Source organism: Eumetopias jubatus, unplaced genomic scaffold (genome assembly GCF_037043125.1).
Source record: "Eumetopias jubatus isolate StellerSeaLion01/CBP00866 unplaced genomic scaffold, mEumJub1_p1.0 scaffold_13, whole genome shotgun sequence".
Taxonomy (NCBI): Eukaryota; Metazoa; Chordata; class Mammalia; order Carnivora; family Otariidae; genus Eumetopias; species Eumetopias jubatus.
The window spans coordinates 28623573-28648268 of NW_028274819.1; the positions used below are offsets into that span (position 1 = coordinate 28623573).

General features: G+C 46.7%; 1 protein-coding gene and 1 long non-coding RNA gene across 2 annotated transcripts in view; one reads left to right on the plus strand and one right to left on the minus strand.

Moving 5' to 3' along the window:
* Positions 1 to 12459, minus strand: RCN1 (reticulocalbin 1). The gene is made up of 6 exons (XM_028087746.2): positions 12100 to 12459; positions 7878 to 8071; positions 6634 to 6812; positions 4955 to 5015; positions 2045 to 2244; positions 1 to 1136 (listed from the first exon to the last, which is right to left on the minus strand). Exons 1-6 carry the CDS (start codon positions 12351 to 12353, stop codon positions 1029 to 1031), a joined length of 996 nt encoding a protein of 331 aa, XP_027943547.1. The 5' UTR covers positions 12354 to 12459; the 3' UTR covers positions 1 to 1028.
* The window catches only part of LOC114196930 (uncharacterized), a 20045-nt gene continuing 7309 nt past the window's right edge, over positions 11961 to 24696 (plus strand). Inside the window, exon 1 of the long non-coding RNA XR_003606824.2 lies at positions 11961 to 12126. This is a non-coding gene — a long non-coding RNA (uncharacterized LOC114196930). The remainder of the gene's footprint in view (positions 12127 to 24696) is intronic.

Below are 24696 nucleotides of genomic sequence, written 5' to 3' on the forward strand. Positions count from 1 at the left end.
TCCTCAGTGGGATCCTTTATTTTGTTCACTATTTAAGGTGAAATTTCAGCCTGTAAGAGATGTTTCTCCCAGTTCAGCCAATGGCTTGTAACATCACCTTGTCCGAATTCCCCGGTGCAGCAGTCCCCAGGGTCACAGCTTCCCCGGGACCAGCCAGAGTGGGTTTCAGAACTCCACAACGCCGGCCTCCCCAGGGTCCCACCTCCTCATTCCTGTCGGCGATCAGTGGGGAAATGAAGTGTATTCCTGTTCACTTTTCAAAGCTCAGACCTACCTCATTTACATGTCAAGAAAATGTTCTCAAGTATAATAAAGTGTTTATCATTTTCCTAGAGGTCTTCGAATGAATGCCTGACATTCCTTTCTTCCCTATCTCTAAAGTTCCTTTCTTTTTCACATTATCTTTCTTGATTGCTTCTTACTGTAAAAACAAAAAAACACAAAGATACGGATTTGTTGTGCACATTAGCAGGTCCATACAGAAAAATGCACAGAGGTTTTATATACCATCAGTGATAGCTCAGAGTATAAAGTCAAGAAGGAAGAATCTGGAGTATTAGACGTGCTCTGAAATAAGCCTACATAGGAGGATACCACTGTAGCTTCATCAGACGTTTCTCTCACCAACTATTCAACAGTGGCAGATCTAGAAAATGTGCAGTTAAAATACACAGCAGTCGCTCCATACACTGACCCCCAACTTCTGAATATAGGGCTCTTCCCCATTTTCTTCCCCTTTCGTTTATGTTTAATGGAGAAAGCTAAAAAAAATCTTGTTTTAGCAAGTATCCCTGTAGAGTGTCGCGACTGACCAAGATTTTAATGTGTTTGGAGAGAAGTCTTACTGAAACAAGAGCGATGACTATTTTCCAGTGAATAGTGAGTGACAATTTTAACCCCAATCTGAGGTTAGAAACTTGCTTTTTGGGGGGCCCACAACTGCTGTAGACGAGACAACTGTAGCAACCATCCAAGACAATGAAAGAGAGCCTATGACAGTCTGCTGTATGCTTTATGCGGAGGAGGTATCAGAGTTCATCATGGTTTTTTGTGAGATCTTCCCCGTAATTGGTGGCTTGGCTTCCGACAAACATGTTCCAGTTCTCCAGTATCTCCTCTTTAGTTAGTTTTTCATCCTGCAAGAGAGGAAAAGACCTCTGTCACAGAAGTTCTGGTAACTCTGAGGAACAGTTCAGCGTGAAGCTCCCATTAATTTCATGGATTTTCAACATTTAAAATAGTGCATGTCATAATTAAGAAGTTGCTAGGCACCTCCTTCACCCACCATCACTGCCCTGCAAAAACCAAACCGCAACAGCCTCCTGCCTTAAAAGCTGCGCTAAAATGTATCAGGCAAGGCCTCAAGGAATTCTGAAGCTAGAATCCAGTCATGTCCACAAGCAGTGCTAGCTTTCCCAAAACAGGCCCCAAAGAATTCCACTCCCCCTTTATGGCTTGACTGCGGAACTCCCCTATCTCCGGAGAATGTGCAGCAGTGATCAAACTGGGAAAAGGCAGGGCTTCTTTCTAAATCTTATTTATTTATTTGGATATTTATCAAAAGATACTGAAGCGCTGGGCATCCGAGCCCTCGCAGGACGAGCTTGCTTCAGGCTGCCTGGGATGTCAAGGGATGGGCATCCCTGTGCCTGACACATTAGAGATGTCTGATAAATATCTGCTGACTGACTGAATGAATGAATGAACAAACCTGTCCTTGGGCAACTCAGGGTATACCTTAGAAATCCAGGCCCGGCCCACAGCAAACAAAGTTACCGTTTCTGCAATCCTCAGAGATGGGAGGGAATTAAGTGTGTGGCCCTTAGCGGACTATCTGGGAATGTCTGGGCCTCTAATGAGTTCACCGTGGGTTATCACGGTATTGGCTTAATTAAGTTCACAAGTCTCTAATGTAGGGCAAGAATGAGAGAAATCAATAAGGATGCGGCCGCATGGGCCAATGCTATCACCAAAGAAGCAAACAGAACCAATCTTATGTAAACTGTCTCCCTTCAAAGAACGATTCCTGGAGAACGTGAAATACCTTGTTTTTGTCTGACTCATATACCAGGTGCCTGGCCTCGGCCTGAGCATGGTCATAGTCTTGAGGGAGGATCCAGTGGCGAATCTCATCTTTGTCCAACTTCCCATCCTTGTTGAGATCCCGGAACTCATTGAATTGCTCCCGTTCTGACAAAACCCAGTCTGGCTCAGGGCCGTTCTCCTCATGGGAAAACATATCCGCTAGAAGGAAAGGTGGTTCTTGGTTATGAAGAGAAGCGGGAAGGTAAGTCAAGGAAAACCTGACCTCCTGAGTTTTTGGAAAGATGATGGCCCATCAGGAGCCCTAACCCAGATGTCTGGTGGGCAGTTTCTGGAGGATAATGATGCAGTCATTTAGCCACTGTGCAGGCCACCTCGTGGAATAGAAAGAACGGAGCTCAGGAGCCAGAAGGTGAATCCTGGCTCGTGACTTAGTTCAGTGACGGGGATTATGTTACTTAATTCAGTGAGTAAGTCTTAAGTTGTCTTGTCTGTAACATGGAGGTAATAATTTACAAATCACAGACTTATTATGAACATGAAAGAGGATACTTTCTGTGAAAAACACTCTACAACCCAAACTGGCACTATATAGAAGGTGAAAAACCAGTAATAAGGACCAACATCAAGCACTTCCTATAGTCCAGCTATTATATATAAGATACTTCACACACTTTTTTTTGTTCTAACTTTCATAATAATCCTAGAAGTAGGTACTGTTAGTATTCCCATTTTATAGATGAAAACATTGAGGCATAGCCTTAACCCAAGGACCCACAGCTAGTATGAGCTTGAGGCTACATGGGATCAGGGTCACTCTGCTTCTACCCCTGGTCTTAACCACTTATTCCTATTGTTGTTTGTATCCTCTCCAAAGGGCTTCCCCATAAATCATTTTATTTCATCCTCATAACAATTCTGTAAGATGAATCATTATCCTTATTTTATGAAATGACCAGGAAGGGCAAAGAAGGTGAAGTTTAGGTGCACTGTTTGCTAAGTCACTAGATCTCCTTGGAAAAGACAAATACCCTGTGGGCAGTTTTCTCTTTAATGGAAACACAGCTTGGAAATGCCAGGTGGTAGAGAGAGCGGGTAGTGAATGAAGGCAACAGAGAGACAAGACCCTTGGTTCCGCCCCAAGGCAGAGCCACACCTGACACTTGCAGACTGTTTTTGAGCCAGGGCTGTCACATTTAGTAGCTAACTTGGGCTTCACTGAATCCCACAAGTGTGCATGCTGTGTATTCCCATTTTCCAGATGAGGAAACTGAGGCTTATCATGATGACATGACTCCCACAGGGTCGCACAGCTAATAACTGGAGAAGCCAGGACTCCCAAGTCCAGTGCTCTTCCCACCGCACCATATCACCACCAGTTTTCCGTTCACTCCCAGCAGAAAAGAAGGCTCCTCCACCAATGAAGTCACTTGCTGGGCAAGTCCACACGCTGGGCCTCTCTGACTACGAGCCGCTCAGAATTGTATTTTCAAGCACCATGCCCCCACGCCTCCCTCCCTCCCCACTGTAAAGAACGGAGTGTTTCTTTTAGGCAAAGCCATTGACTTTGCACCGTTTGAATGCAGAGTTCAGGAGGGCCAGGAAGAGCACACACTTTTAATCAAAAGTGCTACATTGCGTGTTTCAATCCGTCAGCCTTTTCTGTCTAATTCTATCAGCACCATCAAGGCGAAGCGTCCGCAGCTCTGAACCGTCCCTCGCATGCACCCTAGGCACGGGGAAGGCTCTGCGGCTTGCACCGACAAGGGGCCTGTCAGCATGTTATTCTCCGAAGGTAGTGCCACCGAGATCACTTTAATTACCATGGTGAGAGCTACCTGTCGGTTACCACACCACCCGAGGACAGCGCTCGGGCCTTCAGATCAAATAGCATTTCTCCTGATTAGAAGAAACTTTGCTCTTCATTACCGAAGGCATGTGTTCTCGTGCACGGGGTGGCAAAGTAACGCGACCACAGACCAGAGACCGAGGGCGACGTGTACTTCGGTTTTACGCGAAAGGTAATAAACTGCCTCTATTAACTATGGGTACGAAAATTATATGCATCCCACCCCTCAAATGACTTCCCAGCTTTTACTTTGACACTTGGGAGCAGAAGAGCTGCCAGGAGAAGGCACCTGCTGTTGGAAGCCTTGTACCGGGGCACCCAAGTGACCGCGGTGAGGGTCAGATGGAAACGTCCAAGGGGCCTGCCCCGGCCCTTTATGCTGGGAGGCCTACTGGGCTGCTCGGAAGGGCTCTAACCCGCAAGGTGGCTTCTGACCCAGCTGCATGAGTTTGACTCCATCAGTGCCTGATACCTGATAAACACTCCTCTTGATGCTTAAGTGGAGCCCGTCAGAACAAAATGTGAGCTGTGGTACTCCCGATGAAAGCATCAGAAAGCAGAGGCACACAATGGCTAACCATGGGCGGCTGGGCCCAGGTGACGAGGAGTCACCTCTCTAAGAAGGAGGGCCTTTCTGCAGATGCCTGGGCATATAAACTGTCACATCCATCACATCTCCATCTGCTCAGTGCTTTGAGGCCCCACGGACTCACCGTCTGACTTTGGGGTCTTTCCCCGGACCCAGTCTGCTCTGGCCTCACTGGAAATCTGTGGGATTTCCACGCCTATTTTGCAAAGGTAAAACTAGACAGTGGGGTGGGGGGCAGCTCTCAGAGCCATGGGGCCCACTACTGGCCACTGCGTGACGTCTCCTAAGTGCCTCCCACATACTGGCCCCTGGGGCTGGTGTGACAAGTCCCTCCCCAGTAGGAGGACACAGGAGTGACAACTCCAGACTTGCAGCCATTGCTAAAAGAGACGTCTGCGGAAAGGAGCTCGACATGTGGGTGGAGGAATGTTGCCCCGTTGGGACAGCCGAGCAAGACTTCAGGCCACACTCACCAATATACTCGTCTTGATCCACAAACCCATCCCCATTCTTGTCGATGTCCTCCAGGGTTTCCTAGGAAGAAAAGGGGAACAGAGAAGGGAAGATGGCAATGTGCTCTAAGTAAATCTGAGAATTCTACCTATTGTCCTCCTTGGTCTGGCTTTTATGGCTAAAAATGCTTGGAAGCTTTTGGCTCGCCTCGTTACCTCCCTGGTCATGAGTTTCTTATCTGTAAAAACTAGGCACTGGCTTCTGTTCCTCCTTCCCCTTCCCCAATTTTAAGAGCAGAACACTCTCTTCAAATGCAAATGTAAGTAAAAGCCCACAGGGACTCGGATTTTTATCAAGAAGCCCTGCCAGGCCAACCATCTCCACCGTCCAGCCAGATCATCCCCTGGGGTACCTGTGAGGAACCCAGCTTGAGAACCACTGGACCGGGTAATCACAAAAAACAGATTCCAGGGCTGAGTGGATGATGAACACTAAGCGGGTGTCATGAAAATATGAAACAATGGGCAATTAAAAAGGAAAAGTATATCAGACTTTTGGACGTATATGTTCTGCACTTAGTGCACTTGACTTCTTAATTAGGTTTACTGCTTGGGTGAGTAATTAAATGAATTTACTTTGTCACAGCAACTCAGAGCCATCCTGGGCTGAAGCAAACAGCTGACCCGAGAGCACAGAGCCAATCCAGAGGCACGTAACGCACTTGTGGACAATTCCCACATCTTCATCGTCCTCTAGCAAAGTAGCTATCACTACGTGGATGGTGGGTGGTAGAATGAAATGATTCTTAGAGCCACTGCCCAGTCCTCAGTGTCACGGTGATCATGATAGTGAATCATGAGGCAAAAGTGGACCCCATCCACCAACTGGGCAACTAAAATAGTCCAGAGCTGATTATGAACAAAAACTTCAGCCACTGGTTCCCAGCATCGAAGCAGTTAGAACTGGCCTGGGGCACCTGCCCAGGAAATAAATGATGGCATTTATTTTACTGTCATGGAAAATGAAGATGTTTGGGATTCCCCCCCCCCCCCAGACACTATGGAAAGCACAGCCATCCCTCAGCGCCTCGGTTGGACCCATGCATCCTCCCAAGCCCCCCTCCTAAGAGGAGTGTCCTTCCTGCCAGTTTTAATCGAAATCCCCCTATGGTTTAACAATCATGAATTACCTAAACTGTATTTCCCTGCCTTGTCCTATCTAGAAGGAGCCTGTGGAAGGTAAAAGGGAGGGATGATTCATTTCTTGGCCAGAAGTATAATGGCAGACTGTTGCCTTCTCTTCATTCCCTTTCTTTTCCTTTGTGTCTCCCAGCTGGTTGTTCCAGGATGACCTGGAAGCCACAAGATGGTAGAGTACAATGTGGAAGGCACCTGGGTACCTGACAGTACTTAGACAAGTGCCCAGAAGGCCCACCTGACTCAAACCATCTACACTGGACTTGGTAGAAGCAAAAATAAGCTTCGTTTTCCATGGCTGGCACTGGGGCTGTTTGTTACAGCAGCTAGCCTGCCCTGACTAATCTATCGGGTGGACAAGTATTCCCAACGTATTCCACTGCAGAGTTCTTCTCCAATTCCCGTCAAGCTGACGAATGCTCTCTCTTTGGAAGAAGGGACAAGACTGTGGTACAGATTTCGCTCTGGTCTTTTCCCAGCTCAGGCTCTTTTAATGACCTTACCAAAACCACAATTTCCTTCATATGCTCAAACTCCTCAGGGTGCAGAAAGGCGGTGAACTCCTCCCGAGTAGCTGTCTGGTCACCATTGAGGTCTGCGGCCTTGAACCTTCTCTCGTCGCGTGGCAGCATCTTTTTAAAGGTGTGATGATCCGAAGTATCCTGAAACTCTGTGGGGTTTCCTGCAGGATGTGTGCAGAAGTGTTTGAACTGGGCTGCTACGGGAAGCATTTCCTTCCAGATCACTCATCCTTCATGCCCAAATGGGACACGTGGGGCAAAAGGTCCCGAGCCATGGCGTTCTTTGAAACGTTTCAGAATGCCTTTAGTACCTGTCCCTTCATCTCCCCACCTCCCCCATAATCCAGGCCCTACCTAACAGCTTATTGGGGGCATTATAGCAAATGGTTAAGAGTGCTGGCTTTAGGCCATATGGTCATACTTTTCTTTGCAGAATGCTGCTTTCATCATATTATTCTTTGATCTAGAACATACACAGGCTCCCCAGTACCCATGATATTCCAAACATTTCTGTCTGGCTTTTACGATCTCCCTTAACCTAGCCATGAGTGTGTGCATCTCTGGCTCTCTCTCCCATGCACCCAGTGGGGCTGCACCCTGTGCTTTGCATGCATCCCTCTATCACTCCTCACAAACAAGCCTGTCTTCTATTTAAACCCTGTCCACTTCTGAATGCACTCCTACCCCTTTGCTTCTCCAGCTGACCCACCTTCTCCTCTTATTTCTCTCTCTCCAAATATATATCCATTTTTTCAAAGCCCAGCCCCCAGACCACCCTCCACCAGGAAGCCTTCCTTGATGGCTCCAGCCCACTCGGGTCTTTGCTATCTGAAACCCGGCAGCATTTTGAAACCGTGCCACAGACACACTTCATCTCTGCTCTGTTCTCTTTGTTCTTTGTGCCTCCAAGATTGTAAGCTCAGATTGGGCAGCAACCTAAGTCACATCTCACGACCCCGAGATGATGACCTGAGCCCAAATCAAGAATTGGATGCTTAACCGACTGAACCACCCAGGACCGTGGACCCCTCCCACTAGTCACCACCTACAGCTTCACTCAGAGTAAGCAACTCTGTACATTCTTAGTAAGCAGAGGAGGATGTTACACAAACAGGTTCTTCTTAGGGGGTTGTGACATCTCCCCGACGCAGTAGATGTGTCAAGAGAAAAGAGAGGCTTTGTTATGAGACCGCCAGCTGTGCAAGCACTCCGGCAGCACCTCTTACCTAGGTAGTAACCATAGGTGGCTTGTTTGTATTCTTCCCAGGAAATTTTATCATCTTTGTCCCGATCATAATCCTTCCAGACTTTGGCAACATTATCGTAGATGTATCTTTTCTGCACTCGCTTGATCCAGGTTTTCAGCTCCTCGGTGGTAACAAAGCTGTCCCCATCACTGTCAATTCGATCAACAATCCTCCTGTAGTTAAAAATACAAAACAAAACACCAAACCCACAAGGCTATTATCAAGACTTGTGTGATCCTGATCCAGAAAAAGATCAAACACCGCAGAAACTAAAATGCATAAACAATTGAAATGAAATCAATGATCCGATCATGCGGACATGACCAACTGATCAGAGCTGATTTGTAAGATGAAACCTAGCAGTCTTCTCTAGGTGCAGTCCGACTCCCTCATTTTAGAGTGATGGCACTGAGGCTGAGGAAAATGAGATGACTTTTCTGAGATCACACAGCTCATATGTGCTATGACCAGGGTAAGAACCCACATCTCGGGGCTCTAGGGCCAATGAAAAAAAAGAAAAAAAAAGTAAAATTCTAGGTAAACCAAAAGATAAGTCAGTTCTTCTTTTCTTCTTCTTTTTTCAAATCTTACAACTTTGGACTCAAAGTCTTGAAACTTAAAGCAGAAAGAGGCCAGATCTTATTGGCCAAAGCCTAAGATGTCAGGGATGAAAGCCTTCGCATCATGGGAACTATTCAAGAAACTTGACCAGCTGAGCAGCTGCAGAAGTCTACACCTCTGTCCTCAGGGTACGGATGCCTGGGTCCAGTGGTGTCTCCTGTTCCATAGCTGGCCCCGGGTCCAGCGACTGCCCACTAGACTCTACGGAGGAACCCCAAACCCTAGTCCAAAGCAAACTTCAGGTCAGGAACTCGCCAGTGTCCATCTCTAGGCCCGAGGGTCCCAAGCTAGGGGTGCTTTCCCTGTGGGGAACTTCAAGGACACCCATAAGCTGTTTCTAATGCTTAAAACACGTTTTACTCTAGTGGTCCATTTACCTGGGATGAGGTCACCCAGGCTAATTAGGGATTTGTTTCTTTGCTTTGCGCTGTAATCTGTCAACTCAGTGGTAAATGAGTTAGATCTCTTTGATTAACAGTTACTCTTTGATTAACAAGAAATGGGGGATGAATTCATTAGTACGTGTAAAGTCTCCATCGCCTACCTGAGTCTGGGTGGCTGAGCTGCTCCTCTTGCTTAGGAAGGCGTAAGCGCTCCCCACAGCTTTAATGTGTCTCCTATTTGCCATTTTAATGGGTCTCAAGACTAACAAAGACTCAAGGCTTCCTTCCAGGGAATCACAGCCCCTCGGGGTCTCAGTTTTCCCAACTATAAATTGGAACACATGCTTTACAAGGGATGTTATGGCAAATAAAGGAGAGAATGTGTGCCTGGCCTCACTAAGGACAGTCATCCAGATCACAGCAGACAGAGAACTCAAGAGACATCCAGTGAGTAACAGACATGAGCAGAGCCTCCTGGCAGGGCCTCAGGCAAACCTGGAGATGTGGGGCCAGCCGCCTGCAAGGCTGCCCATCTCTGCTCCAGACAGTGACTGCCGCGTGGGAACGTAAGTCGACCGTGTCAAGAGAAACCAGAAATCAGGGTCAATATGTGACATCACTCAGATGGTAATTTACGTTTTCTCTAATACCGCACAGCATGTCTCTGACTACATGTGGCCTATAGGCCTCCACTTTGCAGCCCCCTGGCCTAGGTGTCTCCGGGGGCCTTAGAATGGTCACCTTTTCAGAATCTAACATCAGGTGGTGATTGCCTGGATCCAGCCACGCTCCTCCCTCAGCAGCCCAAGCTTGGAGTGGGGGGTAGCTGGGGGCAGGGGGGGGGAGTGTGCTGCACCAGGAGCTGTGGACAGAGAGGTGGCCGTTCACGCTCCAGCCCGTCCCAAACGGCACCCATCACTTCCAAGCCTCCACCCCTAGCCTGGATTTACCTTACAGGTGAGTGGTGTGTCCTCTACCTATCCGGTGGTTGAGGCCAGAGACCGGATGGCCCCCTGCGTTCCTCCCTCCTCTTCCCCACCTCCACGCTGAGTCAAGAGCAGGTACGGACAGTTCTGCCTCCCACATGTGTCTGGGTTCACCCTCTCCTGCCCTGGGGACTGGCTGGACCTGGTTCAGGCACTCAGGGCCACTCCCCTGCCCCTGGTCTCCCCATCCGCGCCTCAGTTACATTCTCTGTCCTGCTGCTGGTCTGACGTTCCTAACAAGTTTTGGGGATGATGACATTTTGATGGTGTACAGGATAACATCTAATCTTCACCTCACAAAGGTCCTTTCTGCCTCTGCCCTGACCCTTTACTGTCCCAACACTCCTCATCCCCCCGAACAGGTTTCAATACCTTTATAAACCGGTTGTTTTCTCTTCGGGAATGCCTCGCCCTGCTGGTACGCCTGGCAATCTCTGAGCCATCCCACCAGTTCTGATCAGGTGGCATCCGGAAGCCCCTAAGCCCCTCTCTCCAACCTGCAGCCCCAGTGGCTCCTTCTCCCGAGTGCAGTCACTGTGGTTCGTACGTGCCACCATCACAGCGGTTAGGCACAGTGTCTGCTTGTGTCTCTCTCCTCTACTTTTGACTGTAAGGACTTGGAGGCCTAGAGCATAAGGTTTTAATCTTTGTACCTCCCAGGTATCTAACACGGTGCCTGGCACAGCAGCCATTCAGATGTTTGCTGCATGACTAAATGAATGAAGCGCAGGTGTTCATACACGATCAAATGCAGACCAACCACCAGCACTAGTTCTTGCCACTAGGCTTGCCTGTCATGAGAAAGGCAGTAAAACCGGAAGCTGTTAGGACTGCAAACTGCAGAGTTCCCTACTCCAAATCCCAAAACCTCTGCTCCTCCTCCCTGGTGGCAGTGCTGCAAATGGCTGCCTCTCAGGGTCCCAGAATAAATCAGTTACCCAGTGCTTCCAAGCAGTACAATAGACTGAATCCATCAATGGCCCCCTTTGTGAAGTCCCGAACAAGAAGAGAAAAGTACTTCTCTGCAAAATAAAAGGTGATTGTTTGGAGAGGACTTTGAAGTTCAAAGATCTTTTATCAGGGCAGGCAGATGGTGCACCTACACAATAGGTGTGATTTAGCCTCCTATTTTAACCAACCACACTGGCCTTTGGTGGCCCCTGTCAGCACAGGGGTGGCTGTGTTCTCTTTCATGTAGCAGACAAGAAGGTCCTCCATCCCCAGGAAGCAGGTTCCGGGAGGCCTGATGCCCGGTAGGCCGGGCTACTGGGACCACCCCCACCCCCCAAACGCCAGCCCAGCCCAGCCTCCACCTGGGACCGGGTCTTGGCTGCTGATTGCTCTGGGGAAGGGTTCCCAGATACCTTGGCACGAGCCCAACTGTATCCCCAGGGAAACTGGAGAGGGTGCAGAAATGTACCAAAGTTTTGTTTTCCAGGTTTGGCTCCTGATTCAACTGTCTTCACCAGTGAAATTCACAATCTGCCACCACACCCTCCAGCTTTTGGCCCTCATTGCCAAAGGGCTGGGTGCCTCCGCAGACATCTGCGGGGAAACAGAAATTGGGGGACCAGTTTCCATTCTCACTTCCCATGCCCTATGCCTTAATGCCCCTCTCTTCTTGACAGGATCTTTATAGCCCTACTTCTGCTGTCGCTATCAGCCGGAAGGCAACAACACCTCTGCCCCGGCCCAGGAACTCCCGGCCAGGAATCAAGCCTCTCCCTCAATCTGCCCCTTCATCTTTTATCCATTTATGTTCATCCTGGAGACCTTCTTAGCAATGTCACAAACCCTCCACTCCGGGAATGGGGGGAGAAGAGGGAAACTGGGAGGGTGGGGAAGAGCTCATATCACTAAAATGCCACTGTGCACAAACTCTTCTTTTGTACACCCGCTGCCCTCCCTTCTGATGCAACCGAGCGGAGGGGGCGGGCCCTGGCCGCCTTGGCTCCCGCGGCCGCTGCCACGTTCTTGCCTCCCCGCGGGAAGCCACGCCGGGCCCGGGCGCGGTGACGGTCTCCGCGCCGCGGCGCCGGCGCCCGCGGACAACTCCGCGCCAGCCCGGCGGCCGTGCCCGCTGGTCCCCGCCCTCCGACCGCGCACCCAATTTCGCTTTCGCTTTGCGGCGCGCGTCCAGCCTGGCGGCCGCCCCGCCACCCCCACAGGCACCTGCGACGCCCCCGAGCGCGGCCCGGACCGCGGCCTCACCCCAGCCTCTCCTTGCTCTCCTCCGAGGTGAGCTGGTCGAAGGTCTTGGAGTCCTCTTTGCCCAGGAAGGCCTCGTGGTCGTACTGGAAGCTCTGGTTGTCCTCGGGTGGCCGCTCGCCCAGCTCCGAGTCGGGCCGCACCACGCGCTCCTTGCGCACCGTGGGCTTGGCCCGCAGCGCCCCGGGCGCCAGCGCCAGCGCCAGCAGCAGCCCCAGGGCGAGCCCCAGGAGGCGGTCGCGGCCGCCCCGCGCCATCGTCAGGGCAGGAGAGCGGCCCGCGGGGAGGCACCGAGCGAGCGAGGAGGACTGCGACTCGGGAGTGGGGGCTCCCAGCGCGGCGGCGACGGCGGCGGCGGCGGCGGCGGCGGTAGCGGGGGAGGGGACGGGCCCGCCCCGCGCCGGGGAGAAGGGGCGCGCCCCGCGCCGCGGGCAGGGAACCTTCGGGCAGCCCGGCTCACGCGCCCATTGGCCGCCGGGCTGCGAGGGGGGGAGGCCGGGGCCGCGGAGCCACGTCGCCAGCCCGGGTGGTGGGCGCGGGGCTCGGGTTTCGCCTCGGCCCCTCCCCGCGATCTCGTTGCGAGGGGCGGGCCCAGGCGTACTGGGCTGGGGACCGGAGGGATTTTAGGAAGACGGGGAAGAAGTTCTTTGTCAAGCAACAGATGTTCGCGATAAATTTCCCTCTCTCTTCTCCCAGTTCCGGAGAATTGAAAGGAGGGAGGAAGGGAGGTGTTGCCCCTCCCCAACTTCCAACGGGGCGCCCGAATCCCAGCCCTGGACCCTGTCCAAAGATGCACTCCTAAACCAAATGCAACCCCACTTCCCCAAACTGGGAGTCTGGTTACAAACACAAGAGACTGGAAAGAAACCAGGGTGGCTGAGGTCCCCTAGAAAGGAGGGTCGCAAACTCAAATGTCTAGGGGGACCAAGCAAGTAGCTTCAGTGTGACGTAGGGCCAGCTAAACTGGGCAGTCCTGCGCGTTCCCGCTGCCACGCGTGCAAGGCCCCAAACTGGGAGATAGTTCCGTTTCCCAAAAGAAATCAGGATTTCAGATGTCTAATGTTTTCACTTCTAAACAATGGCAACTCATTTTACGAAACACTACGTGATTTAAACAAATCTTGTCTGTACATCGAATGCAGAGTAATGCTGCCAACATAGAGAAGCTCTGTAGAACCGTCTGCAGTCATGGAAATGTTCTATATCTGGGCTGTCCAGTGGTGGTTATGGAGCACTTGATATGTAGCTAATGTTACTAAGGCTTGGAAGATTTAATTTAAATTTAAATAGCTGCATGTGGCTAGTGACTGTCATATCCGACAGTACAGGTCTAGGGCAGTGATTCTGTGTCACAGCCTTTCCAGACTCATTGAAAACCATGGGCCTCCTTCCAGAAAAATGCACATACAGCTACTGGCAGGAATGTTTGATAAAAAGTGTCAGGAGATTCGTGGATCTTCTGAAGCTCCACGGATGAGCCTCAGGTTAAGTATCCCTGGAAGACTAAGGCTGTGGCTGCAGAGAGGAGCCCTCTCCCACAGCCCTGGACAGCTGTACTCCAGAGCTTGTCCTTTATCTCGTTCTGCCCTAGAAAAGGTCACTGAGCTGTGCTTTTTGCTCTGCAATAAGGATACCAGGACATTATCAACATAGATCCAAGTACCTTTTTTATGAAGACTTCTTTCAATTAATGAACAATTACTATGTGACCATTGTGGCCTAAGCACTGGACTGGATGATCAGGATACAATGGGGAGCAAGACAGTCATGGTCTCTGCAGAGCTATAGTGTTTGTATAGGTCATTCAGTAAACTAAGCACCTGCTAAATGTCAGGGCTGTGATGGGTACTGGTTTACGGAGTAGCAAATCAGTGTGACAAGTGCTGAGGGAGGAAGGCGTTGGGTATGATGGGGTACATCAGAGGGACAAGACCCAGATTTGGGGATCCAATGAGGAAGGCCTCCCGAAGAAAGGGACATCTAAACTGAGACTGAAGGCGAGTAAGCTAAGCCAGAGAGCAGGGGTGTGGGCACATGCTGGGAGGATAAGGTGTCTGTGAGCTGGCGCAGACAGCAGTGGAGTTTGAGGTCCTATCCTTGTGACACTGAGATGTGGGGATGTAGTCCTTGGTGCTTCACCAAACCTGAGCTGACTTTTCATGGGGCAGGAAGTGTGGTGCTTGAGAACAGACCTGCTTCCCACTGTCAGTATTGAGGCTTGAATTTCTAGCAATAGAGAAACATTACATACTCTTACATACTTTGGGTATAGAAGAGCTCCCTATTAAAATGCGAAGGCCCTGAGGTTTGTGGCCTTGTACCTTCAGTGCTCATCACACAAGCAGGATGTGAACTGAGTGGGGGGGAGAAGGAGGAATGGGAGAAGGCACAGAAAGAGATCGAGGCTAAAGAGGAGGAGGATTCGGAAGGGAATAGGGAAGTGGGTGGAGATTGGAGACAGTCTTTCCTTTGCTTATTCACAACTGTGCCACAGGCAGGCCTGGGCCTCTGGGGTTGATCCAGCCTCTCAGGATTGAGGACGGCACATCCTTTGCCCTGTTCTAGTTGGCTTTCTGCCAGACACTAGTGGTTTCCAATAGTTAGATTGTTCCAGAGGTTAGCCTTGGCTCCTGTGGGAATTACCAGAGAATTCCAGCACTGCTGTGAATCCGGAAGACTTTATATCATTTCCCCTGGGATGGCATATGCTTTTTTTTGTTTCTTTTGATGGAACCTAAACTATCAAAATAGCTAGTCTTCCCATCCCCCCTCTACTTTTTAAAGTACCTTATTTATTTGGAGTTTAAGTTTTCTTTACCATTTCAAAAATTCAATTTATTTAAAGTAAAAAACCCAACGAAATAGTTCATCTACATTGAGCCCCACATCAGGCATCCCAACTTTTAAGACATACACTTGACAGACAAGCTTGCAAAATATTAACTTGGAAAACCGATGGAGCTCATATCCCCAGCCCCACAAGCCTGTAGTGAGCCAAAGAACCGCTGTTAAAGGACTCGAGGGTTCAGCTCATCAGCTTCAGGGCCCAGCCTGGGGACGGTCAATTGCACCCAGACTTAAAGTGAAGGAGGTTCACCTCTTTATATGAAGGCATCTGCCAGAGCACCAATATCTCCAGGGAGGGAGCTTTTACACACACGGTGGCCTGATTTTTGCTGCTTTGGTCTGGGGAGTCTGTTGATCACTTGGTTCTGGAGACCACTTGCGATCCTTGTCCCGTGGGACTCTGATAATTGGTGTCACCTAGAAAGGAGTTCAGAGTTGTATCTGGTGCACTGATTTTTGTGGCACTGCCAGGGGGCACTTCTACATCGCCGGGCTCTGATGGCCAGTAGGACTTATTCCTGTGGGTCCACAGGACTATAACCAAAGGTGACTGAGTTCTTAAATAACTGCCATCCCCGGGGCCCAGCAAGAGGCAACAGACCCAGGAGCTCAGTCTTTCTGTGAAAGAGGCCTACCAGCTAGTCCTCATCAGGCTGAGACTTGAGGAGCAGGCTTCTGATTAAACATGCATCTAGGGGCTAACTGGGATCCTCTCCAGAGATGTCGGAGGGCAGCCTCTATCTTTAGGCTCACCCTCTGCTGGAGTCCAGAGCACCAGTGTCTCCGGGAGGGTACCCGTGTCTGGTGGCCATTTGGGTGGCTGCTGCCAGGGGACACCTTTACATTGCTTGGCTCTGGTGGCCAGTGGGGCCTGTGCTTGTGAACCCACAGGACTATATATATTTGCATACTTTTAAACACTGATGCCTGAGGGTCTGGCTTTTAGTAAGTCTGAATCTAGCCCCTGAGATCCTCCCTTTTGGGACACCATCAAGTGTTGGTACATCCTCAACTACTGGGAGCCATTAAACCTATAATAGGCTGCTTGGAGAAGAACAAAGGTTTGAGAGACAAAAAAGAGCTGAGGCAGGGTTGAGTGACAAGGTTCACCTCCTACACAAGGCCACTCCTTCAAGACTGGGAGAGGGCACTGTTTCATCTGCTATATAGAAACCAACACAGAGAGTCAAACAAAATGGAAAAAAAAAAAAAACCAAGAAAAAAAAAACAGAGGAATATGTTCCAAATGAAAGAACAGGATAAAACCTCAAAAAAAGCCTTAGTGACATGGAGATAAGTGATTTATGCTTCTCTCTGATAAAGAATTCAAAGTAATGATCATGAAAGATGCTCACCAAATGGGGGAAGAATAGATGATCACAGTGAGAACTTCAACAAAGAGAAGGAAAATAAGAAAGTACCAAACAGAAGTTACAGAGCTGAAGAATACAGTAACTGAACTGAAATATACACGAGCAGGGTTCAACAGCTGACCACATTAAGCAGAAGAAAGGATCAGTCAACTCAAAGATCAGTGGAACTCCCCCAAACAGAGCAGAAACAAACAAACAAACAAAAAGAGTGAAAAAGAGTGGAGGTCGCTTAAGGGACAACATCAAATGGACTAACATTCTCATCATTGGTCTACCCGGAGAAAAGAGAGAGAAAGGGGGCAGAAATCTTATTTGAAGAAATAATGGTTGAAACTTCCTTAACTTGGGGAGGAAATAGACATCTAGATCTATGGACCCCAGAGAGTTACAAATAAGAGGACCCCAAAGAGACCCACACCAAGACACAATCAAAATGTCAGAAGTTAAAGACAAGAAGAGAATAAAGCAGCAAGAGGAAAAAAAAAATATTACAAGGGGATCTTCCTAAGATTATCAGCAGATTTTCCAGGAGAAACTTTGCAGGCCAGAAGAGAGTGGCATGATACATTCAAAGTGATGAAAGAAGAAAATCTTCTGAACAAGAATATTCTACCTGGCAAAGTTATCATTCAGAGGTGAAGGAGAAATAAAGTGTTTTCCAGAAGCAAAAGCTAAAGGAGTTCACCAATAAGCTGGCCTTACAAGAAATGTTAAAGGGCTCTCTTTAAGCTGAAAAGAAAAGGTGCTAATCAGTAATAAGAATACACATGAAATCACAAGCCAGCTAGTTTACCAGAGAGAACCAGGGAAAGAGACAGCTAAGAAGAGCTCTTCTGGTGTCAGAGCACACCTCAAACATGGATCTCAAGAAACTACCCCTGGAAAAGATTATGAGTTTAATGGGATCAGACTGGGGAGCTGTCTTTGCCCCAGGACATTATCTAAAACTATAGAGTAATTAGCCGGCAATTGGTGGTGCCTAAAGTTGGTTGCAGCCTAGGAAATAGAGAACTCTGCTTAGATACTTAGATACTTAGATACTGTCATTCCAGAGTGACTGTGTGCATGGGAGGGAGCAATGCCAGAGACTTTACAAGGTGGGGGAAGAGACTTCCCTAAGAGAGTCCAGCCAGCTGGACCAATAAGCAAATAAAAAAAACAACAACGAGAAGACCTGGAGGAGGAAGGCCAGTATCTAGACTTGTTATGGTGTGTTATCGAAAATAATCCAGTTTTCCAAAAAAATGACAAGACATGCAGAGAACTATGAAAATATGACTCATATACAGGAAAAAAAATAGAGGCAACAGAAAGTGCCAGTGAGAGAAACCAGATCCTACAGCCAACCAGCCAGGGATCCTGCATCCGGCAAAGCTACCTTTCAAAAGTAGTGATGAAATAAGGACATTCCAGATAAACAAAACCAGAGAATTCATTGCTCAGAGACCCATCTTACAAGAAGTATAGTACTTCTTCAGGCAGAAAGCAAATGACCTAAGAAAACAATTCAAATACATACACACACACTCACACACACACACACACACACGAGCACCAGTAAAGATAATAATGTAATTATACAAGGCAATATAGATGCCTATTTCTTCTCGCCATAACTGATTTTAAAACGTGTATGTAGGGGTGCCTGGGTGGCTCAATCATTAAGCGTCTGCCTTCAGCTCAGGTCATGATCCTGGGGTCCTGGCATGGAGCCCCACATCGGGCTCCCTGCTCAGCAGGGAGTCTGCTTCTGCCTCTCCCCCTGCTCGTGCTCTCACTCACTCACTCTCTTTCTCAAATAAGTAAATAAAATCTTTAAAAAAATAAAATGCATATGTAAAATATGCATATAGTTGTATTGTTAGGCCTATAACATATAGGTACGTGATACATTTGGTGATAACAGTATAAAGGAAGTGAGGGTATTGGACTGTATTAGACCAGATGATAAATAAAATCAAATGTATTGACCATATGATAAATAAAACTGAATCTACAGGACAAATGAAAAGAACCAGAAATAGCAAATAAAAGGTAAATATAACAAAAGCTATAAATATATATTTGCTTTACTTTCTTTTGTCAGCTTCTTTAAAAGATGTAGAATTATATAAAGTAATAATTATAGCAATGTATTGTTGGGTTTGTAACATATCTAATATGTGTAAAAATAATAGCACAAGGGGGAAGAATAGTTACAGAGAATGGACGTTTCTATATTGCACTGTAATTAAGTTCTTATATCTAAAGTAGATTCTAATGAGTTAAGACATACAGCATAAGCTTTAGTGCAAGAACTAAGGAAATAATTTTAAAAATATACAGTGAAAAAAGCCAGTAAGGGACTGAAAATACTACACTAGAAAACATTCACTTAATGCCAAAGAAAGCAGTAAAGGAGGACTAGAGAGACAAAAAAAGGCAGAAGGAAAACGTCACCAGCTGGAAATCTGGCTGAACACATAGAAACCAAAGGCACCAAAAATGGTCACTGAAAGGGTAAATATCTAAGACCATTTTTTCTTATTATTTAAAAACATTAAAAAATGTAATTGACTTCTCAAACAAAGATAATAACATTGTATTGTGGAGTTGATAACATATGCATAAGTAAAACACATAATGACAACTGTATATAGGATATAGGCCATGAGGAGAGAAATGGATGTCCACTGTTTTAAGGTTCTTATATTACATGTGAAATGGTGAAATATCACTTGATGGTAGACCATGATATATTAAAAAGTATGCTGTAAGGGTTAATTCCAGTGGGCTAGGAATTAATCTGAGCCATTTTGCTAAAGTTTCTGCATAGTAAATACATGTCCCCTAGTAAAGGCATGAACCATACCCATTCGTAGTATTGCTTTGAAACCAAGGGTCCAAGAAACTTGGCGATTTTTACAACTTTCCAGCATCATTTATTGAGACTGCTGGAGGAGTCTCTCGCCATGTAGCAAGAATATGACTACATGACTGGACAAGGTGCCATTTGGGGCTACTTGGTTCTGAGGTACTCTGTATACACAACAGTGATTCCTGATCCAAGAGAGAAATTGCATTTGACTGTGGCCCTTCTAGAAAGGCAGGCAATAGAAGACTCCTTCTGACATTTCCAGACCCATCACTGTGAGAATGCCTTTGGTTGTGATGCAGGTTTTTAATTTAATGTTGTTATGTATTTATTGTGGTGATTATATGTATATGTATATATATATACACATACATACACACACAGACACATATATAATATCCTTTTCCTATAGCTGTAAGCATGGCCATTTTGAGTCTCACAAGTCTTAATCTTTAGCAATTGACTCTTCAACTTCCATTGTTAATGTGAAGTATACTCTAAACTCTAAAGCAACACAAAACTATCAAAGCTAAGAGTTAAATGAGCCAACAAAGGTCATAGAATGGAGTCATAAAAAGTACTCAATTAATCCCAAAGCAGGCTGATAAAAGAAATAAAAGAGACCCCAGAACAGAGGTGACAAATAGAAACAAATAGCAAGATGAGACTCAAACCTCACCATGTAAATGGTCATATTAAAGGTAATTTGTATAAACACTCCAGTCTAAACGGCAGAGATTGTCAGATTATGTAAAAAAGCAATACCCATCTATAGGCTGCCTATAGGAAATGCATCTTAAATATAAAGACACAAATAGGTCAAAAGGATAGAAAAAATAGATGATGGTTACACTAACCAAAAGAATGTTAGAGTGACTATATTTATATCAGATAAAGTATATTTCAGAGCAAAGAATATTGTCAAGAATAAAAAAGGTCATTTCACAATCACAGAGGGATCACTTAACCAAGCGAGCATAGCAATCCTAAATGTTTGTGCACCTAATAGCAAAACTTTAAAATAAATGGAGAAAAAAATAGCAAAGAGAAATAGACAAATACACAATTATAGCCAGAGATTTTTAGAGAATCCTCCCTATTCAATAGCTAATGGAACAAATAGGAAATCAGCAGAAATATAGTAGACTTGAACACCTCTAGCAATGCTTGGTCTGACTGACGTCTGATAAAACCTCCACCCAACAACAGCAGAATACACATTATTCTCAAGTGTATGAAATTTACTAAGATAGAATATTTTCTGGCCCATAAAACAAGTCTCAATAAGTTTAAATGGATTCAAGTAATATAAAGTGTATCCTTCAGGGGGATGGGCCTCTTACTACCAACTGTTGGATTTCATGGTCAAAGCCAAATTGGCCAATGAAAGGGCTAGCCTCGGGCAATGAAAACCTAGCCTGTCTCATGACTTCCAGTTTCAGCTTCAACAAATTAAGAGCTTAGAGGTTGTCACTCCTGACTTCACAACAAGAAAAAAAGCTGAACAAACTGGGAATCAGTGACTTTTCTTGGACCCACCAGAAAACTGAGATTGCAGAGCAAACCAGCACCCTCAAATCTGGACAGATAGGTGAGTGCAGAGAATCAAAGCCAAGGTCAGCTGACCTGGAGCAGAAGCTGCTGGAACCCAAAACTGACAGGAACACGAAGATGGCACTTTCGGTGAATTGCTGGAGGTAATGTGTGGACCACAGGGAGAGTGAGAATCTCCTGGGTGCCATAGTCCTGAGGGCAGGGGTCAGACTTTTATGGGTTTTACCGCCATGAATCCCACTGGGTTCTCATTGTGAAGGGTCAAGAGAAAAATCACCTTCTGTTTCTGGCAGGCCAAGCGGAAAGTAACCATTCTGAACCCAGTAACCATAAGTAACCATGACGCCCAGAGTGTTCTCCATTACAAAGAACTATTCTCCAGTGAAAGAGACTTTCCAGAGCATTATTTCACCTGTGGGAAGGGCACTGTGTGGTCTCCATCCCTCCAGTTAATGATGGCTGTGTCAGGAAGGGTGGATTAAAGAGCAGGAAGATGAGCTGGGAAACCATCGCCAACATAACAAAAAGTACAACTTTGATTACTCAAACCAAGTTATTTTTATCCCTGGTGTTAGTAACTGAACTGTGTTTCCCACCTGCTACCCTCCTTCCATCATACGTGGAAGCCCTAACTCCCAGTGTGACAATATTTGGAGATGAGGTCTTTAGGGCATAATAAAGGTTAAATGAGATCATCAGTGTAGGACCCTAATCTGATAGGACTCATGGCACTATAAGAAGAAGAAGAGAGAGATCTCCCCCTCACAGCTTGCCAGCATGCACACACCAAAGAAAGGCCCTATTAGGATACAGCAAGCAGGGGGCTGTCTACAGTCCAGGAAGAGTCCTCACCAGAAACCAGCCATGTTGGTGCTCCGATCCTTGGACATCTAGCATCCAGAACGTGGGAAAATAAATCTCTGTTGTTAAAGCCACCCAGCCTGTGGTATTTTGTATGGAAGTCTGAACAGACTAATATATCTGGCAATTTTTTTTTATGCTTGTCCATGGCCTTAGATTATTTGTAGAGAGGGAAGAGAATGCCAGTAGAAAAGGCAAGAGCCTAAAAATGCCAGAAAGAGTAGGTAACAGATGAAGCAAAGTCCTCAATCAATAGAACCCTTTGGAAATTAGATGAAAGCCAGGGACTCTCACCTAAAAATTGACATAAGGACATAATTCTGCATTAATTTCAGAAGATTCATGGATCACCTGGAGTGCCTTATAGACTCCCGTTTGTCTTGGGGAAACCTGTTGGATTGGGACCAAGAACTTTCGAGGGAGATGGGGGTGGGGGACGGGGGGGGAGGTTGGTTAATAGGACACAGGGAGGCAGGGAGACAGTTGGAGGAGGAGGAAGGCCAGCCTTTGGATTTCACATGTTAAGAGTCAATGTCTCCACGGAGGATGAGGAAAGGAGGAGCAGAGGTGCTGGGGCATGGAAAGGATTGAAAAGGTTAAGATCCACTCAAATTAGGGGGAAAATGAGGAAATAAGTAGTAATGAGAAAAAGAAATCCAGGGTTTTAGGGACAGCCAGCTGGGGTAGAATTACATATAATAATACTGTTATTATACGGCTGTTGTAGGGCCCCTTGGCCTGATGTATGATTGCACCAGCATGTGGAGCAGGTGTGAGCAACAGCAGTACTTGTGGAGAAAAAAAATGGATGTGAGATTTATTACAAATTGAGGTTTGGCAAGGAGAGTGCAGGGATGGAGTTGCTATAAACTAGGGCTCATTTTAAATGAGGATCTAACTGCAAAATGCTGGATAAGGCAGGAAGAAAAGAAGGAAGGAGCGGGGGAAGGAGAGGGAGGGAGGGAGGGAAGGAAAGAAGGAAAAGAGAAAGGAAGGAAGGGAGGGAGGGAGGGAGAGAGGGAGAAAGAATTAGTGTTAGGTATGCTTGGCCTGCCCTGGGGCATTGAATTTCTTATTCTGAATGTATGAAATTTGATACCCCGTTAGTAGGAATTTAGAAAAAGGTCTCTTTTGTTTGTTCAAGGGTTGTAACTAAGCCCTGTAGGCAGGAAGTTGCCAGGGTGCTCTGGTCTGCTCGGTTTCCCTAGCCCTGGGCTCTGGGGGAGGGAGCTCTAAGGTATCCTGGCTCTAAGACACGGGGGCTGGAAGCATAGGGTTCTTCGAAACTTTGGAACTGGTGTGAAGCCACCTCCACCCACAGAGCTTTTGTTCTCAGGTTTGCTAGAGGGATTAGAAAAGCGTGTTTTACTACCTGCTCTCCTCAGTGAATCTCGGAAAAGGCAATGTTTCCAAGTTTCCTGCACAAGATGTTGTAGAAATAAAGTACCGACGCTTATCTGCCAAAAGTACCTGAAAAACATTCAGGATTATTACTGATAAGCCAAAAGGTAATCAAACAGATGTTTAACTCCATAACAAATATTTTTTTTCTCCCCATGAAAAATTATGCAAGTAACACATGGTCTTATAGAATAACTGTAAATGCAGATAAACAAACAATGAAAAACACCCCAAATTCTACCATCCAGAGATAAGCATGTCAGCATCTTGTTGTATATCAGACCTGACGCTCATTTGCAGGTGCAGACATGTATGTTTTATGAAAATGGTGTCATATTATATACAATGTTTTGCATTCCTTCTATAATTTATCAGTCTATTGTGAACATTTCAAGTCAGTATACATCTATACAACATTCCTAATGGCGGCATGATGTCCTGCCATTCTTCAATTGTTGGATCTACTACAATTGTTTCAGATAAGCCATTGACACAATAATGCTGTGTAGTGAGCAACCACAAAGTCGCAGTGGCATATAAAGATACACATTTGTTCAGTTTACAAGATTGTAGGCATTCAGCTGATCTGGGCTCATTCACACCTTTGCAGTCAGCTGCCTGTTGGCTGAACAGTCCTCATTTTGACTTGTGCCTATGTCCACGACTGGCTGGCCACTGGCTTCTTTAGGATGCTCATGGCTGGGACAACCAGGGTGATTCTGGTCTGTTCCAGGTGAGTTTCCTCCAGAAGGCTAGCCCCAGCATGTTCTCAAGGCTATTCGGAGAGGAACAGCTAAGCAGAAATGTGCAAGCACTTTTGCAAGCCTCTGTTTGTGGCATATTTGCTCACATTCTGGTGGCCAAAGGGAGCCATGTAGCCATCTGTGCAGAGTAGAATGGCTCAGCACAATTATGGGCAAATGGTGTGGATCTAGGGAGGGGTGAAGAATTGGGGACTTTTTTTACAGTAAATTCTTATACAAATATCTTTGAGTGTCATGTGTGGAATAGAAGGAACAGTGCAGAAGATCATAGGGGAAGAGAGGGAAAACTGAATGAGAATTCATCAGAGAGGGAGACATGAGAGACTCAACTCTAGGAAACAAACTGAGGGTTGCTGGAGGGGTGGGGGTGGGGGATGGGATAACTGGGTGATGGGCATTAAGGAGGGCACCTGACGATGAGCACTGGGTGTTATACGCAACCGACAAATTGAATGCTACATCTAAACTAATGATGTACTATATGTTCGCTAATTGAATTTAAATAAAAAATAAAATATATTTGGGGCTAAAAACAAACAAACAAACAAACGTCTTTGAGTGTTATCTGATTATTCTGTGGAACAGACCCCTAAAAATAGGATTGCTAGGTATATCCTTTTCTGAAGACTCGGAATAAACTACAAAATTGCTCTCCAGAAAAGGCATGCCAGTTTCCATTCCCATTAATGACAAGTGACAGAACAGATTTTTCTATGACTGTGATGTATAGGAAGAATATTATGCAAACTATGGACACTATAGGGGTCTGTGCTTAAGTGGTATTATGTGCCCCAAAGGTTCATAGACATAAACCAGGAAAAATAAGGTAACCTCGTGAGTCGCAAGAGAGGTACCCCAGTGCGGTCCTTTGCAAATGCATGTCCTAGAAGTATTGGAAAAACTTGAAACAAACAAACAAAAAGAAATACCCACAAATAACAACAAC

Coding starts and splice junctions, on each gene's coding strand:
- RCN1 (XM_028087746.2), bottom strand. CDS start 12,353: ATGGCGCGGGGCGGCCGCGACCGCCTCCTGGGGCTCGCCCTGGGGCTG. Junction 5,016..6,633: donor TGAAGGAAATTGTGGTTTTG/GTAAGGTCATTA, acceptor TTTTCTTCCTAG/GAAACCCTGGAGGACATCGA. Junction 1,137..2,044: donor ATGAGTCAGACAAAAACAAG/GTATTTCACGTT, acceptor CCTCTCTTGCAG/GATGAAAAACTAACTAAAGA.